A 21,181-nucleotide genomic window follows, 5' to 3' on the forward strand; every position below is an offset into this window, starting at 1 on the left:
TGTACCGGGGATTGAACTCGGGACCTTGCACTTGTGAGGCAGGTAGTGGAGCCACTGAGCTAAATCCCTTGCCCCTGTAACTATCGTATACCCAAAATGTACCAACAAACTTAATGAATTTAAGAAAAGGGTCATGGTTATTTTTCTGGCTGCCTTTCCAGTATTTGAATGTTCTCATCTCAAGTCCTTGTGTCATCCTACAGAACATCCGGTAGCTCAGTGCTCTCCAACAACAGCTTGTCCCAGGTCCATCTTATTTCCCATCTCAAGGTCCATCACCACAGCCTTCAGGCAGTTGTGAGCAGTGTAAGGGGGAGAGGATAGACTGGATGAAGACCACAGTTGTGTTGCACAGCACACGTGCTGGGTCCTAGGAGAAGGAGTCTGACTTACTGCTGCAGTTTATTACAAACAAGGTGAAAGTCAGCCAGAGGTGGGGTGTGGGGCTCTTGGGGAGCCTGGGTGACTGCTGCCACCTCGGTTTGTGTACAGCCAGAAAGCAGAGGTTCACACCTGGCCCTGAGTTGGGGTGGGGTAGTGCTGGGCCCCGCTGAACACTTTAGCTCCAGAGTAAAGGTCTTTGATGATTTCAATGTTAACTTTTATCTCGCTCAACTATGAAAGCTTCACAGTTAATTATTTGGTAATATGAATTTATTGAACTTTACCTGAACTTCTTCTCCCTTCTCTCTGCTATGAGACATTTCTATGAGAACATCAGGCTCCTTACTGTCACACTAAAAAATCAATATTAAGATTTGCTGAAATCAGAATTATGAAGCCCAATCTCCTGTCCATTACATAAGAGAAAGTTCAGCGCTCTACCTCTGAGGGGTGTGGGCTCTGTGAGGTACTGGCACTCTCCAACAGATGAGAGCCTCAACTAGATTAGCTAGTTTCCAGAGTCACTTTTATTGTGTGACACTGGGAAGCTACTTGTTTCATTTGTGTTTCAGCTTCGTAGTGTATAAAATGGAGCTTCTATTACTGCCTGAATTTACATGGGAAGCATTGTAGAATAAGCAGACGAGAGCTCAGTCAGTACTGTTAGTCACTGGTAGTCACTGCCCCACTTAATTGTGAGTATTTTTTTAATCCCACGAATCTGTTCTTATTAGTGTTGTTTGCAATGGGCCATGATGTCACCTGGCTGGAAGCCTGCCTTTTTGTAGCATCTATTATGTGCTCAGTAGACTGTTCTTAGCCACTTATTGCAAAGTCAGGGTGCTCGAGCTCTCCATAGAGAGGAAGATGGAAAATTATAAATAGGAAATAGGGAGATCTGTTTTAGATGGGTGGGGGAACAGGAGATGGGGGAAAGGAAGCTAGGGAAGATGATGAAAAAAAGGAAAAGAGGAATAATGATGGAAATAAAACTTTTGCAAATGGGAGGGAGATTGAGATTTGGAAAGAAAAGTGGGGAGGAGAGGGGTGGGGATGAAAAGAAATATTAAGATGTATTGATAAATAATGAATGTAATCATGTACTGAGAACACGTACTAATAAAACACTTAGTGTGTGCAGGGAGTTGTGCCCAGTTAATATGTTATTTACTATTTCCACTTAGCAAATGAAGAAATTGAAACTCTGGTATGGTGGTATGGATTGAACCTAGGGCCTTTGCACTGAGCTGCATCCCCAACCCTTTTTTATTTTTTTGTCTTTAGACAGGGTCTTACAAAGTCACCTAGTTACCCAGGCTGACCTCCTTCTTGACTCCTCTTGCCCCAGCCTCACAGAGTGCTGGGATCATAGACACGTGCCACCACCCTTAGCTCAAGCAGATATGTAAGGTGTTTTTAAATAGATGACACCACACTGGCCAACCTAGTGAAGAATGCAGATAATCTTTCACCTATGGCCCGTATGACATTGGGATTCAGATGGCTCTCACACAGTTATCATGGGACCTTGTCTGCTGAAGCAGGGAGGAACACAAGTGTGAAGGCTTGTGCCTAGATGTCCCCCCAAAGTCTTGTGCAGTCGTAGCTGGGACTTCTTGGAGATGGATTGATCTAGGGTGTGTGCTGCTGATTTGTTTTTAATTCTTTAAATGTTCTAGGTATCAGTCCTTTGTCTGAAGAACTGCTGAAATTTATTCCCACTCTGCAGGTTGTTGTTTTACTTTGTTGGTGATTTCTTTTGCTGTGCAAAAGCTTTTTAGTAGATAAAGCCCCAGTTGATCCTTTGTGGTGTTTCACATTCAATATGGGTTTTGTTCATGAAATTTTTGCCTACCCCTGTGTTCTCAAACATTCTCCCTATTCTCTTTCAGCAGATTTAGTGTTTCTATTTTAGTATTTAGATCTTTGATTCGTTTTGATTTTAAGTTAGTGCATGGTGAGAGACATGGGTCTAGTTTTAGTCTCCAGCAGATAGAAAGCCAGCATTTCCATCACCAACCCTTGAAGTGGCTATCTTTCATCCAGTGAATGTGTTTTGCTCCTTTGTCAGGTGGCTGAATATGTTTGGGGATCTTTCTGCATCTTCTAAGCTGTTCCACTGGTCCTCAGGTCTCGTTTTTGCCAGTACCATGCTGTTTTCATCACAGAAGCTCTGTAATATAATTTCAAGTCAGGGATTGTGATGCCCCCTGCCTTGCCCTTGTTGCCCAGAATTTCTTTTGCTATTCTAGGTTTCTTCTGATTCAAAATGAATTTTGGGAATGATTTCTCTAGTTCTATTTGGTGTGCTAATGGTATTTCGACTGGGATTACATTAGATCTGTATAACAACACTGGGAGTGTGACAGTTTTCATTATGTTGATTCTTCCTACTCATGAGTAAGGGATGTCTTTCCATTTTCTGATATCCTCTTTGATCTCCTTTTTCAGAGTATTGTAGTTTTCAATGTAGAGGACTTTTACTTCCTTTGTGAGATTGATTCCTATTTCCTTTTCTAAAATGCCTTTGTGAAAGGTATTGTTTCACTAATTTATCTCTCAGTGAGTTTGTTATTTGTGTACAGGAATGCTATTGATTTTTGAGTCTTTATTTTGCATCAAGCTTTGCTATTGGATTTGGTTATTAAATCTAGAAATCTTTTGGTGGAATTATTGGGGTCTTCTATGTAAAGTATCATGTTATCAGCAAATGATGATAATTTAACTTTTTCTTTATCTATTTTATTCCTTTTATTTCTTTCTCTTGTCTGATTCTTCTGGCTAATGTTTCTAGAACTGTATTGAACAGGAGTGGTGATAGTGGACATCCTTGTCTTATTCCTGATTTTAGAGGGAAAGCTCTCAGTTTTTGACCATTGAATATGATGTTGGCTCTTGGTTTGTCATAGATGGTTTTTATCAGATTGGGATAAAGCCCATTTAATCCAATTTCCTGTTGGGTTTTTATCATGGATACTTTTTCTGCATCTATTGAGATGATCATATGAGTTTTATCTTTGGCTCTGTTAATATAGTGTATTACATTTATGGGAAACTGAAACAAATACACATTTCTCAGATGAAGTAGAAATAGCAAATAAATAAATGAAAAAATGTTCAACATCACTGGTCATTCAAGAGATGTAAATTTAAACAATGCTGAGATTTCATCTCACTGTAGAAAGAATGGCTGCTATCAAGAAATCAATCAACAACAAATGATGTTAAGGCTGTGGAGTAAAAGGAATCCTGCTTCATTATTGGTGGGAGTGTAGACTGGTGCAACCGCTGTGGAAATCACTGTGGAGATTCCTCAGAAAACTAGAGTTAGAGGTCCCATTTGACCCAGCTATTCCTATGCTGGGTATCTTCCCAAAGGAATAAAAAGCATCATACCACAGTGATATATACTGTGTTTATAGTGACACAGTTTGTAGTAGCTAAACCTTGGAAATAACCCAAATGCCCATTAACTGATGAATGGGTAAAAAAGATGTGTTTTTTAAAATATATATATATATAAGGAATACTATTAAGAAAGACAAACAGGCCGGGCATAGTGGCGCATGCCTGTAATGCTAGCACTCGGGAGGCTGAGGCAGGAAGATCGTTGTGAGTTCGAGACCAGCCTGGACTACATAGTGAGTTCAGGTAAATCTCAACTACATAGTGAGACCCTGTCCCACAAAAATCAAAAACAAACAAACAAGGAAAAACTTGAGACACTTCTAGGTAAATGAATGCACCTTGACAACATACTCTTAAGTGAAATAAATTGAACATACATCTGTAAATATCATATTGTCTCTCTGGTGTGAGAAACTGAAAATGTAATTAAAGTCCAAACAAAATAATAGATATTGTGAAATAGGAAGAAATTGTTCAAACTTATACTGTGTGAGATACTTTGTTAATAATTACAATGTTTTATGCAAAAAAGGTATAGTATTATTAGGAAATTAGCTGAGAGATTAGCAAATGAAAATATATTATTTTTGATCATGATACACAGTATACTCACCATTGTTATTCTCTAATAATTTTTGTTATGAAAAAGTTTTCATAGAATGGTTTTTATATTTTCTTTATTAGTATCTACTTTTATTACATTAAAATTAAAAAATTAAAAAACAAAACAAAGTAATTGAAATGCAAAATAAATTACATGTAAATAATCTGACCATAGAAAAGCACTGGCCTCAAATGTATATAAATAAATAACGAAAGAATGCGATGCTGGAGTGAATGGTGTGATGCTAGGATTGAGGCTGCCGCCCACCCTGAGAAAGTGCTTGTAGCCTCCCCAGGGAACAAGGAACAGAAAGAGGGAGCTGCTGCCGCCACCACCTCCGGCCTGCTCTGCGTGCTGGTCTGCCAGGCCACCGTACTTGGAGCCAGCCAAGTATGGACTGAGCCTTTACAGACTGTGAGCTACGGTAAACTTTCCTCTTTAACTTGCGTGTTGGGTATTTTGTTTCAGCGATGAGAAAAGTAACTAAGAAAAATGGTTACTATTCTGAGCACCAATCCTCGGTATCTCTATTATATTGTGAAATTACTAAACGCCTTATGCAGCTCGTGAAAATGGCTGTGATATCATCACGCTTCTCATTCCAGAGTTTATGTGAGAATTAAAGAAGGTGAGACATGTAGCAGCACTGGGAGCGCACCGCAGTGCGAGACCCCCAGTGACCTGGACAGAAGGGAACACGAGCTCATTCACAAATGCAGGGAAGTGGGGCCTCACACAGCCCCTTCTTACCTTGGGTCCACAGGTCTGCAGCTTAGGGGAGCCGGGTGACGGCGAAAGTCATGTGTAACAGAGGTCAGGGCAGGAGAGTACAGGAAGTAGGATGGGCGAGACTTTCAGAGAAAATAAACGCCACTGAGTTAGAGTGTCTTTTACCCATAATTTGGGTGGAATGAGTTTCTCTGCATGGATGACATTTGATTATCCACATTAGTTAAAACTTCAAGGGAAAAAACATTTTATTTTATGGAAATAAAATGAAATGGGGTGTGTTTTAAGAAGCAACACATGCTGAAAATTAATTTGAGCTGCTTGAAACATTTTGAGAATTAGAAATTTATAAACATAGAACATATTCACATATCTGTTGTAGTTAAAGACCATATGCTGCCTGGATAAGAAGGCATTAATCTCCTCGTGGTTTTCAGCTATGTGTTTGTAACACGACTTGAGTTGTTGACTCTTTGCGACCATTCTCCAGCTTCATGAGGCCTCCAATTTTTCATTTCAATGACGGTATCTTTTTATGCATTAATTGGCTCTTTGTATTTCTTTTGAGAAGTGACTGTTCATTTCAATTGCCCATTCTTTTATGTTTTGGGGTCTATTTTTTTAGCACAATTAACAATAGCCAAATACCTATATGTCCATGAACGAATGAACAGAAGTATCTGGTGTATGTGTAATAATGGAGTACTACTCAGTCATAAAGAAAGGTAAATTTGAGTCACTTGTAGGAGAATGGGTGCATTTTCAGACCATAACACCAAGTGAAATGAATCGCACACAGATGGCTAAACATTGCACGGTTTCTCATGTGTGAGAAACTCAAATAATTTAAAGAGCAAAAAGAAGAGAGGCTTGATGGAAACAGGGGGGCAGACTTTGTGGAGAGGGGAGGGACCTGGGATGGAGGGAAAGAAGGACGGGGAGGTGAGGGAGAAGGAAAGATCATTAAGCTGTGAGGTGTAAATGTGCCAGTTCCCCAGGATGAGTGGTCGTTTATCACAGCCAGGTGCCAGTAGATAATATCTATCACAATTACAATGCAGAGAAGCGTGAGTCAAAACGTACATATATACTTGACCTATATTTTAAATTATTTAGAAATTTGAAAAGCATTTTATACTTTCTCAGTGACCCTGGAAACAGAGTCCTGTTCGTACTGATGGCCCCGTTCCCTCTGATATCCAGCAGCCTCCCAGGGCAGGCCTTTTGATATATGTGGAAACACTGCCAGTCAGACTAGCATAGTAGCAGAAAATATGTGTATTTTTTTAGTCCATAAATACAGTTTTGGGGAAATTTTGCACAAATGAGCCAGATGGCAAATGCGGCTTCTAACCAGGTCCAGAATTTAGAAGAGGAGAATGTAACTGCATTTTTGAGACAGATTATCCACTTTCCTTCAAAGAACCTTTTGCCAAGAAAACTTCAACAAACAATTTACATCATTTAAAATGTAAAACCTAGAAACCATCACAGTTGTGCTGTCTTTATTGACACAAGAAATGTCACACTGCCCAGTCAGACCTTTAAATGTCAGGCCGGGAAGATACTGGGCCGCCGATACTCAGTCCGTGTGGTACACAGGCTGTGACACAGGCTCACGAAGAGGGTCACTGTGAACCCCAGCGGTGTCCCAGCCTCAGGGACCAGGGCCTCAGACAGAGACGGGAGTGCTCTGTCCCTCACAGAGACTCACAGGAGAGCCGGGTGAGCAGGGGCTCCCAGCCGGCACCACGCAGCACTTCCTGACCTGCGAGACATTGGCAGGAGTTGATGTGACCCTAGGGTCTTCTAGCCAGGGTTCTAGTCGCCTTCCTTTCATCCTTCAGTCCATACTTCTGCCACATAGGAAGGACCACAAGTAATACCAATCTTCTGTACCTAAGAGAATGCTAAAAGGTGCTTTCTGAATCTTATGAGGAATAAGTAGAAGACAAAATTGCCATGTCATTGTAATTTGACATGCATTTTTATCATGTTCAGAAGATTTCCCCAAGCGTTAATGAAAGGAGTTACTTGTCGTGTTAGTCAGCTTTCATTGCTGACCGATGCATGCAATTTAAAGGAAAAGAAGTTTTCTTTGGCCACTGTTTCACAGGTTTCTGTCCATGGGCAGCTGGCTCCAAGATGGGAACATCTTGGTGGAAGAGTGTGGCAGAGAAAACCTGCTAACCTCACGGCAGCCAGGAAGCAAAGCGGGATAGGAAGATGTCTTAGTTACTGTTCTCATTGCTGACAAATACGTGACACTCAAGGATTGAGAAGGAAAGATTTTTTGTAGCTCAGTTGGTAGAGGTTTCAGTGTGCAGCTGTCTGGCTCAAGGCAGGTGGCAGGGCAGCGGGATATCACAGAGGAGAAACAGACCGTGGCAAAGCAGCACAGGCAGAAGACAGCCAGGGGTGAAGTAGCAAGCAGCAAGCAACCGTCTCCCCCTTTTATCCCTTCCAAGCTACCTGCTCTTTGGGCGGTGCCACACTCACCGAGCTGGACTTTACCATTGTCCACACCCAGAACTATGTCAAACCAAACTGTGGACTAACTTAGCAATCACACACTCTCCATCCCAGCAGCACACACCTTAGATCCAGCCCTCTGAAAAACCCCACCTATGACCACATGAGGCTTTGTGGGGACAGCGAGACACAGCCATCACAGAAGGGCTAGGCAGGAGGTGCCCTTCAATGTCGTGCTGTCCATGATCCACCTCCTCCACCTTGGCCCCCGTCCTATCTGCCTGTTTGGCCGTGAGAATTAGAAACCTCACGAACCAGTCTAAGAGATCCAGCTGGGCCCTATCTGAATGTCAGTGTGTGGGAGTCAAGCTCTCAGTACACAAATCTTCAGAGGGAACTTCATATTTAAGCCATAACAGCTACTTCTCCTGTGTATCTGGAGAGTCATGGCTATGTGAATTAACTTGAGAACTATACCAGATATTTTAAAATGCCAAAAACATTTATGCTCTTGTAGTAATCATGAATTTCACAGTTGGAACCAGTGCTTTGCTAGGAGCTTTATATGCAGTATTTTATTTAACCCTAAACAAATCTAGAAGGTAGGTGTTTTTAGGAAGAAATCAATGACCAGATCAAACAGTCCATTCAAGAACACGCACAGAGTAAGTGAAGAGTCCAAGTTCTAGTCCAGTTGCTGTCTGACACTAAGTTCACGTTCAGGGTGCTCTGCTGGGGAACTTTCTCCCCTGCCTGCTGTCCTGTTTTTTTTGCTTTGTGCGCTCACAGGGCTGTGAGGTTGGTGAGCACAGGGATTACATTTTTCATATTTTCACCTGCTTATTTCATATACTCACCGCTTGCTCTATTTGTTAAACAAATGATCACTTTGAATTGCAAAGTGTTGGACGGGTGTGGAACGGCTAGACTGTTGGTATGAAACAGGACTAAGCTCTTTAGGCAATTCATTTCATGTATATTTTCCTTTTCTGGATGTGTAAAAGTGATAAATAATAAAATTGTATGTCTGAATAACAAGTATAAAAGTTCTCTAAGTTATAAGAATTTTTTCTTCACAGTGTTTCTTATGCTTCAGTGCTGCCATGTTGTCTCTTCCAACTGATTTCTTCTTAGAGTCCATGAGGTATCACCATGTAACCAGGGTGATATTTTTTATTTTTTTATGTTTTTTGAGACAGGATCTCACTATGTAGTTGAGACTGACCTGGAACTCACTATGTAGCCCAGGCTGGTATTGAACTCACAGTGATCCTCCTGCAGAGACAGGATCACTATGTAGTTGAGACTGACCTGGAACTCACTATGTAGCCCAGGCTGGTATTGAACTCACAGTGATCCTCCTGCCTCAGCTTCCCGAGTGCTGGTATTACAGGCGTGCGCCACCATGCCCAGCTTAGGGTGATTTTGAAAACATTTAAATAAACCACTTCCTCCATCCTGTTCCTCCTAAGCAACTTCTCACCAGGTCAGTGTGCACCCAGGTCCCCTCTGTAGCCCGCGCCGCCCTCTCTTCCCCTCTGACCTCACCCTGGTCAGGCCCTCAGTGCCTCTCCTGGGCCTTTCTGCTTTCCTCCTCCAATTCGCCGCCTGTGCTTTTGCAGCTCCTCTTCTGTGACCAGGCATGGCCGTTCCCGTGTTCCCGAGGCGCTTGCCCTCGTCGTCTGCTCTGTGGTCACTGTTTCCAAGAACTTCCCGGGCCGCTCGTCCCCGCGTCCTGTCCCTGTGCCTCTCACACTGCCTGTTCTTCTCTTCGGACTCATCGTTCTGTGACCTTCTGTGAGCTCACTGTGTGCTGTCTGCCCTGTCCGGTCTCTCTCTGGGATGTAGACTCCGTCAGAGCAGACAGCCCCAGTCCGTCCTGCTCACTACGATGTCTCCAGAGTCTAACCCAGAGGGTTCCAAATGAACCCATGTCAAGTGAATTCTTTGCCTCGTGATGGATGAGCGGGTGGGTGAGCGGGGCTCTCGGAGGCCACCACGGTCCTGAGGGAGAGTGGCTATGTGGGTCACTGTGCTGCCCGAGGGGCCGTCACTTAGAAGGCCAAACTCTGTGCCCAAGGGAAAGTTCTGAGTCAAGGTTCAGAAACCCAAACTCATTATCTGGTCCCCGGGTCCGAGCACGGGGAGAAGGTGCGAGTTCCTGGAGCTGCTTCTTGAGCAGTAAGGCTGACAGGTGCGCCAGAAGGCGCAGAACTTGCTTCTCTGCAGCACTGGACGAGCTGGGGAAAGCTGCTCGTCGTGGACTAGGTCTAGAATGCCGCCAAAGTCTCACAGGCTCAGGGGCAGGGCTTTTGGAAGGGGACTGGGCCACCAGGGTTGTAACTAGACCTGGATGAACCTGTTGATGAGCTCATAATTTATGGCATTGCTGGGAGGACTTGGCAGGTGGGGCGAGCTGAAGGGAGGGGTGCAGCCCTGGGGACTACATTTGGCCCTGCCCCTCCTCCTGGGCTCCTTCTCTTCCTCAGAGATTCCTGGCTGCCATGCTATTGGTAAGCTGCTTTCGCCTGCCAGGATGCTTCTGTCTCGCCACTGGCCCTGACACAGTGGAGCCAGCTGACGGTGGCCTGACACCTCTGAGACCCCGAGCCGCAAGAGGCCTGGCCTCCTGCGAGCTGTTTTCCTCAGGTATTTTGTCACCGTGATAAAAAGAAAAGCTGACTGACACATCATTTTACTCACTGGGGCACACAATTCCTTGATTTTCTTTTCAAGCCTACTTCTGCTTTGGTTCCCAGTCCTACTCTAGGGTGTACAGTCCTAGTATTTCCAGAAGCTCAACAGCTGCTGTGGGGCAGGGGACTTTTGTCTGTATCTCCCACGCTGAAAATACCCATGGTCAGAGGAGGTGAGAGGACTTGCTTCCCGTGTCTGTGTCCTGTTCCTCTCATCCACGTGCACACTGGTGGTGGCACTAAGTCTGGATGCTGCAGTCATTGGTGGGTCCTTGGCACTGGCCTGCTGGAGTCCCCTCGGGGACAGTGACACCAGCCAGGCTGGCTAGAGCTCCTGCTCATCCTCTGTGTGGAGGTCTCCAGCCTGTTTCTTGGGACCTGTCTTTAAGCACATAGACTGGAGTGATCCATCCCTTCTGAAAAGAAGGGTCTCTCCGACCCCAGACGGATTTGTTCCTCCTGTAGTTATGACGTTTGCAACACCTCTGTGTCTGCATCTGCATGTTCAGTTCTTCGATAGCCAGTTAAGCATTCTGCACAGCAAGTCGTCTCCGTGAACGTCACTGGTGTCCTCACTACAGGCCAGATCCCGCTGAGAGGAAGGCTGAGAGGAAGGCTAGGGAAGGAGTAACAGAGCTTTTTATTTCATCTTTTCATGTCGGCTTCAGGATCACCCCTCCACGTGAGATCTACACCCTGATATTACTCAAATACTGTAAGCAGGGCGAGACAGGAAGAAGCAACAGTTAAAATGAAAGAATGGAGAATTTGTTTTTAAAGTAAATGACATTGAACTATGAAAAGTATAAAATATAACTGGATTATATAGGTTAACATGATAATAAAAGAAAGGGATTGTTAAGGGCATGATTCATAATGTGTTACTGAAAAATAAAAATGAACAAGATGTATTATATCTAACTTCAATTATACAAGGAGTATAAAAAGGCAAGCCAAAGCAACAATATATGGAACATTTTGTCTCAGAGTCAACATCAATAAAGGCAGCTATATATATTTCAGATTTAAGTTCTTTTTTTTCCTTGACGTGACAAAAACAACTCATTTTTATGTCCTGTATTCAAGGAGCCAGCAATCTGGTTGTTCTTCTGTTAAATACAGAAACATAAATATCACTGTATTGTTTGAATTCACTAGTGACATATATGTACATATATATTTAATAAAGGTAGGATATTGATAAGACGGAAACATTTTCACCCAGACAATATTAAATTAGTTAACTTTCTAGTACACATCCTCTGGGCGTTTCCCAGTGTGGGTAGGTATGCACGTCTACGGGTGTGTGCTATGTGGAAAATAAAAATATGCAAAACCTGTTTCTTAAGCTATACGGTGACTATGTTTTCATCAGTAAGCCCCACGGAGCTCTTTCAGCTGCTGCCTATTACCCTCGGAGGCATCCTCCGCTTTCCTGCTGTCTTCCGAATCACAGGCACTAGTGCTTCTCAGGGCACCGTCCCTCTAACTACAGGCTGGACTCACCAGGGCAGGAGCTCGGGGAGACTGGGAGACGGGCATTTCTCTGCCTCTCCCTGCTCCTTGCTCTCCCACAACACTGAGTCTCTGCTTTGGCTTTTCTTCTCTGGGTCCTTCCTGTACCTGCTGGACTTCCTAATGGCCTCAGGCTCCCTCTGCGTGGTCAGAGGGAAGTGTGAATTTGACCGGCGCGGGGAGCTGCACAGGGAGTTGGTGGAGCACAGCTGTGGCTGTGTCTGGTGGTCACGGAGGCGCGACCATATCGGTGGCTTGCTCACCCTTCCTCTCTGGCACCGTTCCTTGCTCTGCTTCCTGGTCACCACTAACTAAGCATTTTTGCTCCACCACAACCTTCCACCAGGTTGTTCCTGCCTTGAAGCCAGCTTACCATGGACTGTGTATCCTGAAACCATTAGCCAAACTGAACCTCCTCTCCTTCCACCTGTGCACATCAGTCATTGTGTCCAAGCCAAGAGAAAGCTGATGGGGACTCTTGGGAAGGCTCATCCTCCGGCCTCAGTGATACCACTTCCTCCTTTTGAAATCCAGGTCAGAGACGTTGGTGGCTTCTTCTGTTGTTGCCCAACTCTGTACCACTTCTTTATTCCCTGCCTGGCTTCTCAGCTCTTCCATCACCAGCACTGGCTGCAGTGGTCCTGTGGATGAGACATTTTCTATTTTGTGCCATTTTAGAAAACCCACAGTACACATCTTCATCCATTGGCCTAGCTGTATCCTAATGGCAATTTCTCAAAGAGGAAACCGCTGTGTGAGACACACCTTGGCTTCTTTTTTAAATCAAATTTTGCCCTACTTCCCTTAATAGATGTGAAGGCAATGACCAAGACTGTGATTTACTTGTGTTAGCATAATATGAGACTTTCTTGCAGATTTAGTTGATAAATTTATTTTTTCTCAGTGTTAAAGGGCTTGTAGGAGTCACTTGAGTTTTAAAAAAAGAATTCACTGGCATTTTGATTGAACTGATTTTAATTTATAGGCTAATCTGACAATAATCACCAGTTTATGAATGTTGTATTAGGCTACAGACTGGGGAAGTGGCTTAAACGCAAACATTTATTTCTCATAGTTGTGGATGCCAGAAGTCCATGATCAAAGTGCTGACAAGTCGGGCTTTTGGTAAGGGCTCTCTTCTTGCTTGTATATGGCCACTTTCTTGCTGTGCCCTCAGATGGGCTTTCCTCAGTCTGTGCTCCTGGAGGGAAGAGGGCCAAGCAGGAGAGGGGCAAGGAGAGGGGCAGGGAGAGGCCTCCGATTCTGGCGTTTCTTCTTCTGTGGGCCCTGCTTAATCCCACGGACCAGGGCTCTGACTACATGGCCTCATTTAGCCTTAAACACTTTACTCAAGCACAGCAACAGTGAGCGATACGGTTTCAGGGCAAGAATTTTGGGAGCATGCAAACATGATGCCCTTGGAAGTTGTTGAGTATTTCAAGAGCATCCTCTCCCATTTTTTGGATTATGTTCCTGTTAAAGCTATTCCTTGGCATTTAATTTATTTAAATATTATCTTAAGTTGGATTTTATTCAGCGATTGCTAGCATATTGATGTTTACCCTGATTTTTAATTAAACCACTTACTAAATTTATGGGTCAGTTCTAAAAGTTATTCAGTTGTTATAAATTTTATAGGTATAACTGACAGCCTAGAAAAATATGGTAAGTTTGCCTCTTCTTTCCTAATATTTATTCAATTTCTTCTTTTCATTTTTACTTTTGATTTATTGTTGGGGAAAAGAAATTATTGTGTTGGCCAAAATTTCCAAAATGCTGAAAAATTCAATTTTATAACAAATTATCTTTTAAAAAATCCTTGACCAACATCAGATTGACCTCAATATTTAACTCAGCTGTGAATGTTTGTGTCTTCTCATTGCTGGTGTTCAAATGTCATTTCATTATCTTTTTGTAGCTCTGACTCTTTGTCCATCTACATGTTGTACTGTGTTAGCAGATTTCCTAAGAGTGAACTGTGCTTCTATCCATGGATAAAACTTGCATATCCCTTGTGCAAGTTCACCCATTAGCACTGAATGCATCCCTTGCCCTTCTCCTATTTTACTTCTTAGGCCGGGAAGTAACCATGCCAACAGGGTTTTCATTATGCTCCACTAGTGGATCATTTTGTCTGGCATTCAGGAAGACTTTTTCATCTGAAGATGAAACTTCATCTCAGGGATTTCACACTACACCTCAGGGATTTTTTAAAATTTGTTTTTTTTATCATAGCTTTACTTCTTTCTCCTTTATATGGTCCATTTTCAATTGTTATTATAGATGAATGAGCTCTGGCCCTTCTGTCAGTGTTTCTTTCCCATTTTCTTCATAGTGTGGACAGATGTGGGAGGTAAACTTCACCATCCTGACCACGTTACGTGTGCAGCTCATGGGTGTTAAGCTCGTTCACAATGTTACGGAGAGGTCACCGCCGCTCATCTCTGTAACTCTTCCCACCCTGATAAACAGAAGCCCAGCACACTGATGCGGAACTCTCCTCTTCCCTCCGCCCTGGGCACCCACACCCTGCTTTCTGTGTTTAGGCTGACAACTCTGGGTACCTCATGAAAACAGAATCATTTGCTGTTTGTCTGTCTCTGGCCTATTTCCCTTCACACAGTGACTTCAGAGTCCTTGCACAGTATAGAATATGTCAACATTTTCTTTTTGAAAGGTCGGATACTTTACTCTTTGACTGTATCACATTTTGTTGTCCATTTGTCTGTGGACGGGCATGTGGGTTTCTTCTGTGTTTCAGCTATTGTGGATAAGGCTGCAAAGAACACAAGTGCGCAGAGGCCTCTTCAAGACCTGCTTTCTGACCTCTGAGTGTCTACACTGAAAGGGAATTCTGCCTGCTAGGTAATTTTACTTTTAACTTTGTAAATAACTTCCCTATGGTTTTTCATAGCAGCTACATCTTTTTATTTTCCACCAAGAGTGCACAAAAGTTGCAGTTTCTTTACATCCTCACTGATACTTGCTTTTTTCTGTTCAGTTTTAGCTTTTGGCCGCAGCCATCCTGTAGGGAGCGAGGTGACGCCTCATCTCAGTTTTGCATCCCCCAGGACTGTAGTCAAGCATCCGCTCATGCACCTCTCAGCATTTGGTTATCTTCTTTGGAGACATGTCTGTTTGAGCCCTTTGGCCATTTTAATCCATTTTTATTGTGTTATAGGAGTGGTCTACATGTATAGAGAGAGTACCAAATACTACCTTCCACCCTGTGGGTTATCGTATATTTCAGCTCTAGAGTTCTTGGTTTCCTTTAAAGTTTTCTGCCTTTTTATTAATATGTTACTTTGGTTGTACATTATTTTCTTGATTTTATCTGAATATTCCTTTAGTTTCTTTGCACATCTTTATGACAATTGCTCTATGTCTCTTTCTAGTAAATCTGCCATAAGGTCTTTTCCAGGAACCATTGTGTTTCTCTTGAACATTCCATATTTTCTGTTTCTTTGTGTACCTTGTGTATATTGCATCTGAACGTTGAATCTAAAACTTGGTAGTCCTAGAAACTCCTTCCATACGGTTTGCTGTTTTTGTTATTGCTTTGGTTCCTGTGTTTGGATTTTTGATTGTCACAGGCTGTCTTGCGCCAAAGAGCAGCTCAGGACATAAACACAAGGTCACCTCTGGTTTTTCTGAGGCTGTGCCTTCGCTGGGCGTGCAGGGCTGCTCCCCGTTTCCCCCTGTGTATGCCTGTGCTTATTAATACCTTAGTCATTAATATCTAGTTTCTAATGGGGGAAAAGAGAAACTTTAAGGGAGAGAAGAGGTGCTCTGTCTCTTTCAGCTGGAGGAGACCACACGTGGGGCTCACATGCATTTCTTGGTACAGAGTCCTTCCCGGCTCTGCAGAACAGAAGAGCAGACCCTGTTTGTGTTTGGCGGGACCTCCAGGCTGGTAGCCCCGAACCACCATCCACAGCTCTTGAGTGTCTTTCTGTGGGGAGAGAGGGAGAATTATCTGTATATTTTTTTCTTAATCAGTCAGCTTCAAGGAAACAGAGTAATTTCTTTGTCACTATGTCCATCATCCCAACTCTGCAGCTTCATCACAGCCTGTAATTCTATGTGAATTATTTGATTAGTGCTTGATTCCCTTCTTCTAGACTGTAAGCTGTGTGAAATACACAACATTTCAATTTTGTCCACTTCTATCTCCCCAACATTTGAGGATTTTTTTTTTTTTTTTTTTTTTTTTTTTTTTTTTTGGCACCAGGGATAGAACCTGGGTCCTTGCGCTTGCAAGGCAGGCGGTGGCGCCACTGAGCTAAATCCCTGTTTGGGGAATTTTAATGAACCTCCCAATATCCAAAGAAGGATGAGTAGGGGTGTAGTAAGGCAAGGGTGTCAAGAAGAATGCTTTGAGTTAAACTCTGAAGCACAATTAGGAGTTAGCTACATAAGGCAGAAAGACAGCCATATCATCAAAAGAAATCTACCGATTTAATGCAGTGCCTGTAAAATGCCAACATTTTTTACAGAATTGGAAAAAAAAATCCCAAAATTTATATGGAACAAGAAGAGAGCCGGAATAGCCAAAGCAACCCTGAACAAAAAGAGAAAAGCAGGAGGCCTCATAATTCTGAACTTCAAGGAAGCTAGAGTGGCAGAAAGAGTGTGGTACTGGCACAGAACCAGACATGCAGACCAGTGGGATAGAACAGAGGACACAGAAGTAGCCCCATGCATCCTTAGCCATCCGATGCTTGACACAGGGGCCAAAACTTGGTCTGGACACAGCAGCCTCTGCAACAAGTGGTGCTGGGAACGCTGGTCATGCACATTCAGAACGAACCTAGAGCCTATCTTTCACCCTTTCACTAAAACCAAATCAAAATGGATTGAAGACCTAGATATCCAAACAGAAACTGTAAAACTGCTTGAGGATAAGGCAGGGGAAACCTTTGAAGCCATGACTTCCACAGAGCTCCTGTTGTGTGGGACTCTTGATGACCAAGGACTACATCAACTTTAAAACCTCTGCACGGCATGGGAGATCAACACCAGAGAGATACAAGGGCCACACGTCCACAGCAGAACTGTGCGTGGCAGGAACTGACCGGGGAGGCATTTGTTTTTCGTCTAGCAGGTGCTTCTAATGCTGCTTATAACAAAAGAAAACCAGAACACTAGATTTGTGATGTTCTTGCACTGTGGGTGGGGTCTTGGTTATTCTCCTTACTCAGACAAAATACCCAATACCCAAAGTTAAAGGAAGAAAGGTTGTTTGGCTCTCAGTGTGTATAGGTTCAGTGCATAGTCAGTGGGCTCGCAGGCAGGGAGCCGCAGCAGCAGGGGCAGGGCGCCACAGCAGCCCTCTTCTGGCCTGCCCTTCCCTCCAGGCCACCTCCCATAGTGCAGGGGCTCACACTGGGGTGGGGCAGCCTTCATCCACCCTGAAGAGCACCCCCATGACTGCACGAGGCTTTGGGGCATCTAGACACAGCATGGCAGGGGTGACACAGAGATAAGTGAGGTCATTGCATTCCAGGGTGGGGGTTCAGCAGGGGACCTCTGCGGGACACATGGCTTCTGACATTGAAAACAGGCTTGAAAGACTTTAAAGTGCGCATTTATCCTTGAAGTTAAATCATATTTTGTTCCTTTAAAATTTTCTTCCTTTAAGTAAGGGTGTGGTCACTCGCTGGAAGGTGCTAAACCAGATGTTCACCAAATTGGTACAGGAGCAATAAATGCAGACAGCCAACAAAATCTCTTTGTTAGCAGAGTATTTCCTGTTATTTGTGGGTTCACTTTTAGTGGTTTTAGTTAGTAGTGGTCAGCCACTGTCCAAATATATTAAATGGGAAATACCAGGAATAAGCAATTCGTAAGTTTTAACTTGCTTTGTCTTCTTAGTTTCGTGATGAAATCTCACTCCAGCTCTGTCCTGAATCCTCCCTGTCCAGTGAGTCCACTGTTTCCTTGCATCTGGCAGCCGCTCAGATGCCTCTCAGATTGGTTGTCACAACATCACACTACTTGTGTTCAAGTCACCCATGTTTTACTTAATAAGGCGCCAAAACATGAGTGACGCGGGCAATTCAGACATGGCAAAGAGAAGTTGTAAAGTGCTGCTTTTAAGTGACCAGTTGAAAGCACAAGGGGGCAGGGAGAAAGAGGACATTCACATAAGTTTCATTACGGTATATAGTATAATCACTCTGTTATTCTTAGTTGTGGTTCATTTACTTTGCCTAATCTACAAATTAAAGTTTATCATAGCTAAGTATGCACAAGGTGAAGCACAGTGTGTATTTGTGACTTCAGGCACGCACCGGCTCTCTCAGAATGTTTCCCCATGGAGAAGAACCACTGTAACTACCCACATGTCATACCTCCTTGCCGAATTGACCTTAACATGCTTGCCAGAAACATCTTTGTCCCTGGATGCAAAGTTCAGGATCCCGCAGACCCATGGCTTCTGGCTCATCCCCTCCTGCTTCTCTGTGCTTCCTCCCTGTCACAGGCCCCCGATTCCCCAGGCTGTAGCCCTGGGCTCTGCCAGAGGCAAGGTCCATGTTCACATCCCTCAGCCTCTCCACCTCTGTGTCTTTGTAGCTGGTGGCTTCCTGTGGCTCCTGCTGCGATCTGCTGCCTTATTCTGCCACAACAGCCCAAGAGGGCACTGCACTGTGACTTGGATTCTACATTTCCTTGGGAGCCTTTTTCCTGCTCAAGGCCAATCCAGGATGCAGGCTGTGTGCTTGTTTCTCTTACTGCTGTATGAGAAGATCACAGTGACTTGGGTGGCTTAAACAACATACACGCATCACCCCATAGTGCATGGGTCTGCAGTGGGGCCTGGAGAAGCTCAGCATGGTAGAGGTCCTCTGCGGTGAGTGAATGGCTGGGCTGCAGTCAGGATGCTGAGAGGACTTTGTCACTCACTGGAAACTGTGGGGGTGAATCTGCTTCAAGTTAATTCCACTGTTGGCTGAATTCAGTTCCTTGTCACTGCAGGATCAAGGTCCCAGTCCCTGGCTGGCTGCCAGTTGGGCCAGATCTTCTTCCCTGAGGTTAGTTATTGACACTGACGGCACAATGCTGTGGATGCCAGGGAAGGCCAGTCCACGGAGCAGGCTCAAAACCCGAGAGGGTGTGGCCCAGTGGTCTGCAGTGTTGATGGGATGGAGAGTCTACCCCATCTTTGGCGAATCTGGGCAGCACAGTCATGGCCAGGAAGGCGATGGTGCCCATAGTGAAGCCAATCAGAATTAGGCCTGGCAAGGTCATTGGGAGACCCAGCACACATGGGAAAGAGGCTCTCAGGAGTAAGCTAGGGCAGCTCATCACTGGGTCTGTGGACGGAAATATGCACTAAGTAGGGGCAGGGCTTGCAAGTTTAGTGCTAGATGTTTAAAGGTCACTGAGAACCTCATGCTTTCAGAGCATCTTTTGTAGAATCCCATGGCTAGAGGAGATAGCAGAGTGTCTCATAGGTGATATAAGCATTTAGGTTGGTCATGGGGATGCTGTGAAAATATTAAAAGAAGCCAGTAGATTATGTATTTCAGTGCATTGCAAGCAGGTAGCTGTGCTTCTGGAGTCAGGACCTCCCAAAGGAAGGGGAGACTGCATTCCCCTGAGGGAGGATGTCAAGAGGAAGCTTCACTGCTGTGACCACTTCTTATTGTTTTGTGATTCTTTTTTTTTCTAAATAACTGGGCTGGCTCAAAAAGATGCCCCACATCTCTCTCTCTTTCTCTCTCTCTCTCTCTCTGTCTCTCTGTGTTTTTCTCCCTCTCCTCTCCTCTCCCTCCTCCTCTCCCTCCGCCTACTCCTCCTGCCCCCGCCCCCCCTCGGGGTCCCATGGCTCATCTGGGGGACTAGACAAGTAGCACGTTAGCCTTCCCTTCTTTTCCCCCCACCCTGCCCAGGCAGTTCACATATACAGAGCCAGCTAAATGAATCATGTGGAACTGGCAGGACTATTATATAAGACCCAGCGTAGCATGAGGTTGATGACAGCAGCTGACATGCACAGTGTGACTTTGTAGCCAAGAATTGCTCCAAACCACAAGTTCTCAATCTCTCATTTCATGGTGTCTATAGTGACAGCAGGTTTTTCCCAAACATGTCTAGCTCACTCCCAAAACACAAACATAGACACAGACAGACATCACACTCACACACACACACACACAGAAAAGAAACACAGAAAACACCATAATGTCTATCAGATAGTTATATCTCAACAATGTAAGGTGCATTTATATCCTGACTACTTATTAGCTATTTGAAAAAAGGTCCTCATACATTGAAAGAAATAATGCTTTTACTTGTTATAAAAATTTCCTGCTGATGAGATGCACCAGCCTATCAGATATGCTGCAGCTCTGTAACCTTGCTGTCAGGGTGCCCACCAGCACTCTCCTCATGCTCCACGCTGACTTGGAGGCACTTGCCTTCCATCACAGCAGGAGCTGGAATCCCAGCCTGATGAAGATGTATCACCATCCAAAGAAAAGCAGAGGCCGTTGATGTTGAAATGGTGAATGACCAACAAATGCTGGGCAACACCACATTTTGCTGGAAAAAACTTAAATGGTCCAATGATTCATGAGTTGGCCACAGTGTCCTGGGAGCATCCTGGAGTCCTGGACAGGAATCTCAGACCCAAGTGTTCGAAATACCTGAAGTCATTTCATCCTGACAGCAACCCCGTGCTTTATGTACTCCCTAGGTTGGAGATGAGAATACGGGGAACCTAACAAATTTTCCAGTGGTCATAGAGCAGGTGGAACCAGAATTGGAACCCAAGCCTTTCAAGTACGCAGGTTAGGGAGCAGAGACTAGGTTTCCCCTTCAAGGGTTTACACGGGCTCGGGAAGCTACCTGACCTCCCCAGCTCACAGTGTCCATTCCAATGAAAGGGTAATAACAGCGGTCTTAGGGATTAAGTGGGACAATGCTCTCAGCTGGCACAAAACCATCATCTAAAACCAGTACAATTTTGCAGACAGATTCATTTATCCACTGTGCTCCTTTTATTTCTTTTTTCCCATAAGAACTCTGTGATATATAATTCAATTTTAGGAAACCAAATCATAGATATTTCGGATGACATTTCAGAAAGTCTGTGAATAATGACCCAAAACCTATTTTGTGGGTATAGCTCTCTCCAAGCAGCATGCTTCCTGCGTCCTCCTTCTCCCCCAGGCCTTTGTGAAGAGAAGACGGCACTGAGAAGTGTTTCCTCTCCACACAGGGTAAGGTTTTAGAAATTAGAAAGGAAACAGCAAGTGCTTTGACACTTGATTGTTCTGAACAATTCTAACATTCACACGGGAGTACAAGAGACCTAGAATAGCCACAGGAATCTTGAATGAAAAGAACAAAGCTAGGGCCTCCATAT

The 21,181-nt window shown here is 44.2% G+C and overlaps 1 protein-coding gene across 1 annotated transcript in view; it reads left to right on the top strand.

Moving 5' to 3' along the window:
• Nucleotides 1-18,638, top strand: part of LOC104854393 — a 58,684-nt gene extending 40,046 nt beyond the window's left edge. The window contains exon 3 of the mRNA XM_010612882.3: nucleotides 18,385-18,638. Coding sequence (XP_010611184.1) covers nucleotides 18,385-18,581 — 197 coding nt within the window. The 3' untranslated portion in view covers nucleotides 18,582-18,638. The remainder of the gene's footprint in view (nucleotides 1-18,384) is intronic.
• Nucleotides 18,639-21,181: the final 2,543 nt, after the last annotated feature.

This window comes from Fukomys damarensis, unplaced genomic scaffold (assembly GCF_012274545.1).
Source record: "Fukomys damarensis isolate Sample0158 unplaced genomic scaffold, DMR_v1.0_HiC HiC_scaffold_7, whole genome shotgun sequence".
Taxonomy (NCBI): domain Eukaryota; kingdom Metazoa; phylum Chordata; class Mammalia; order Rodentia; family Bathyergidae; genus Fukomys; species Fukomys damarensis.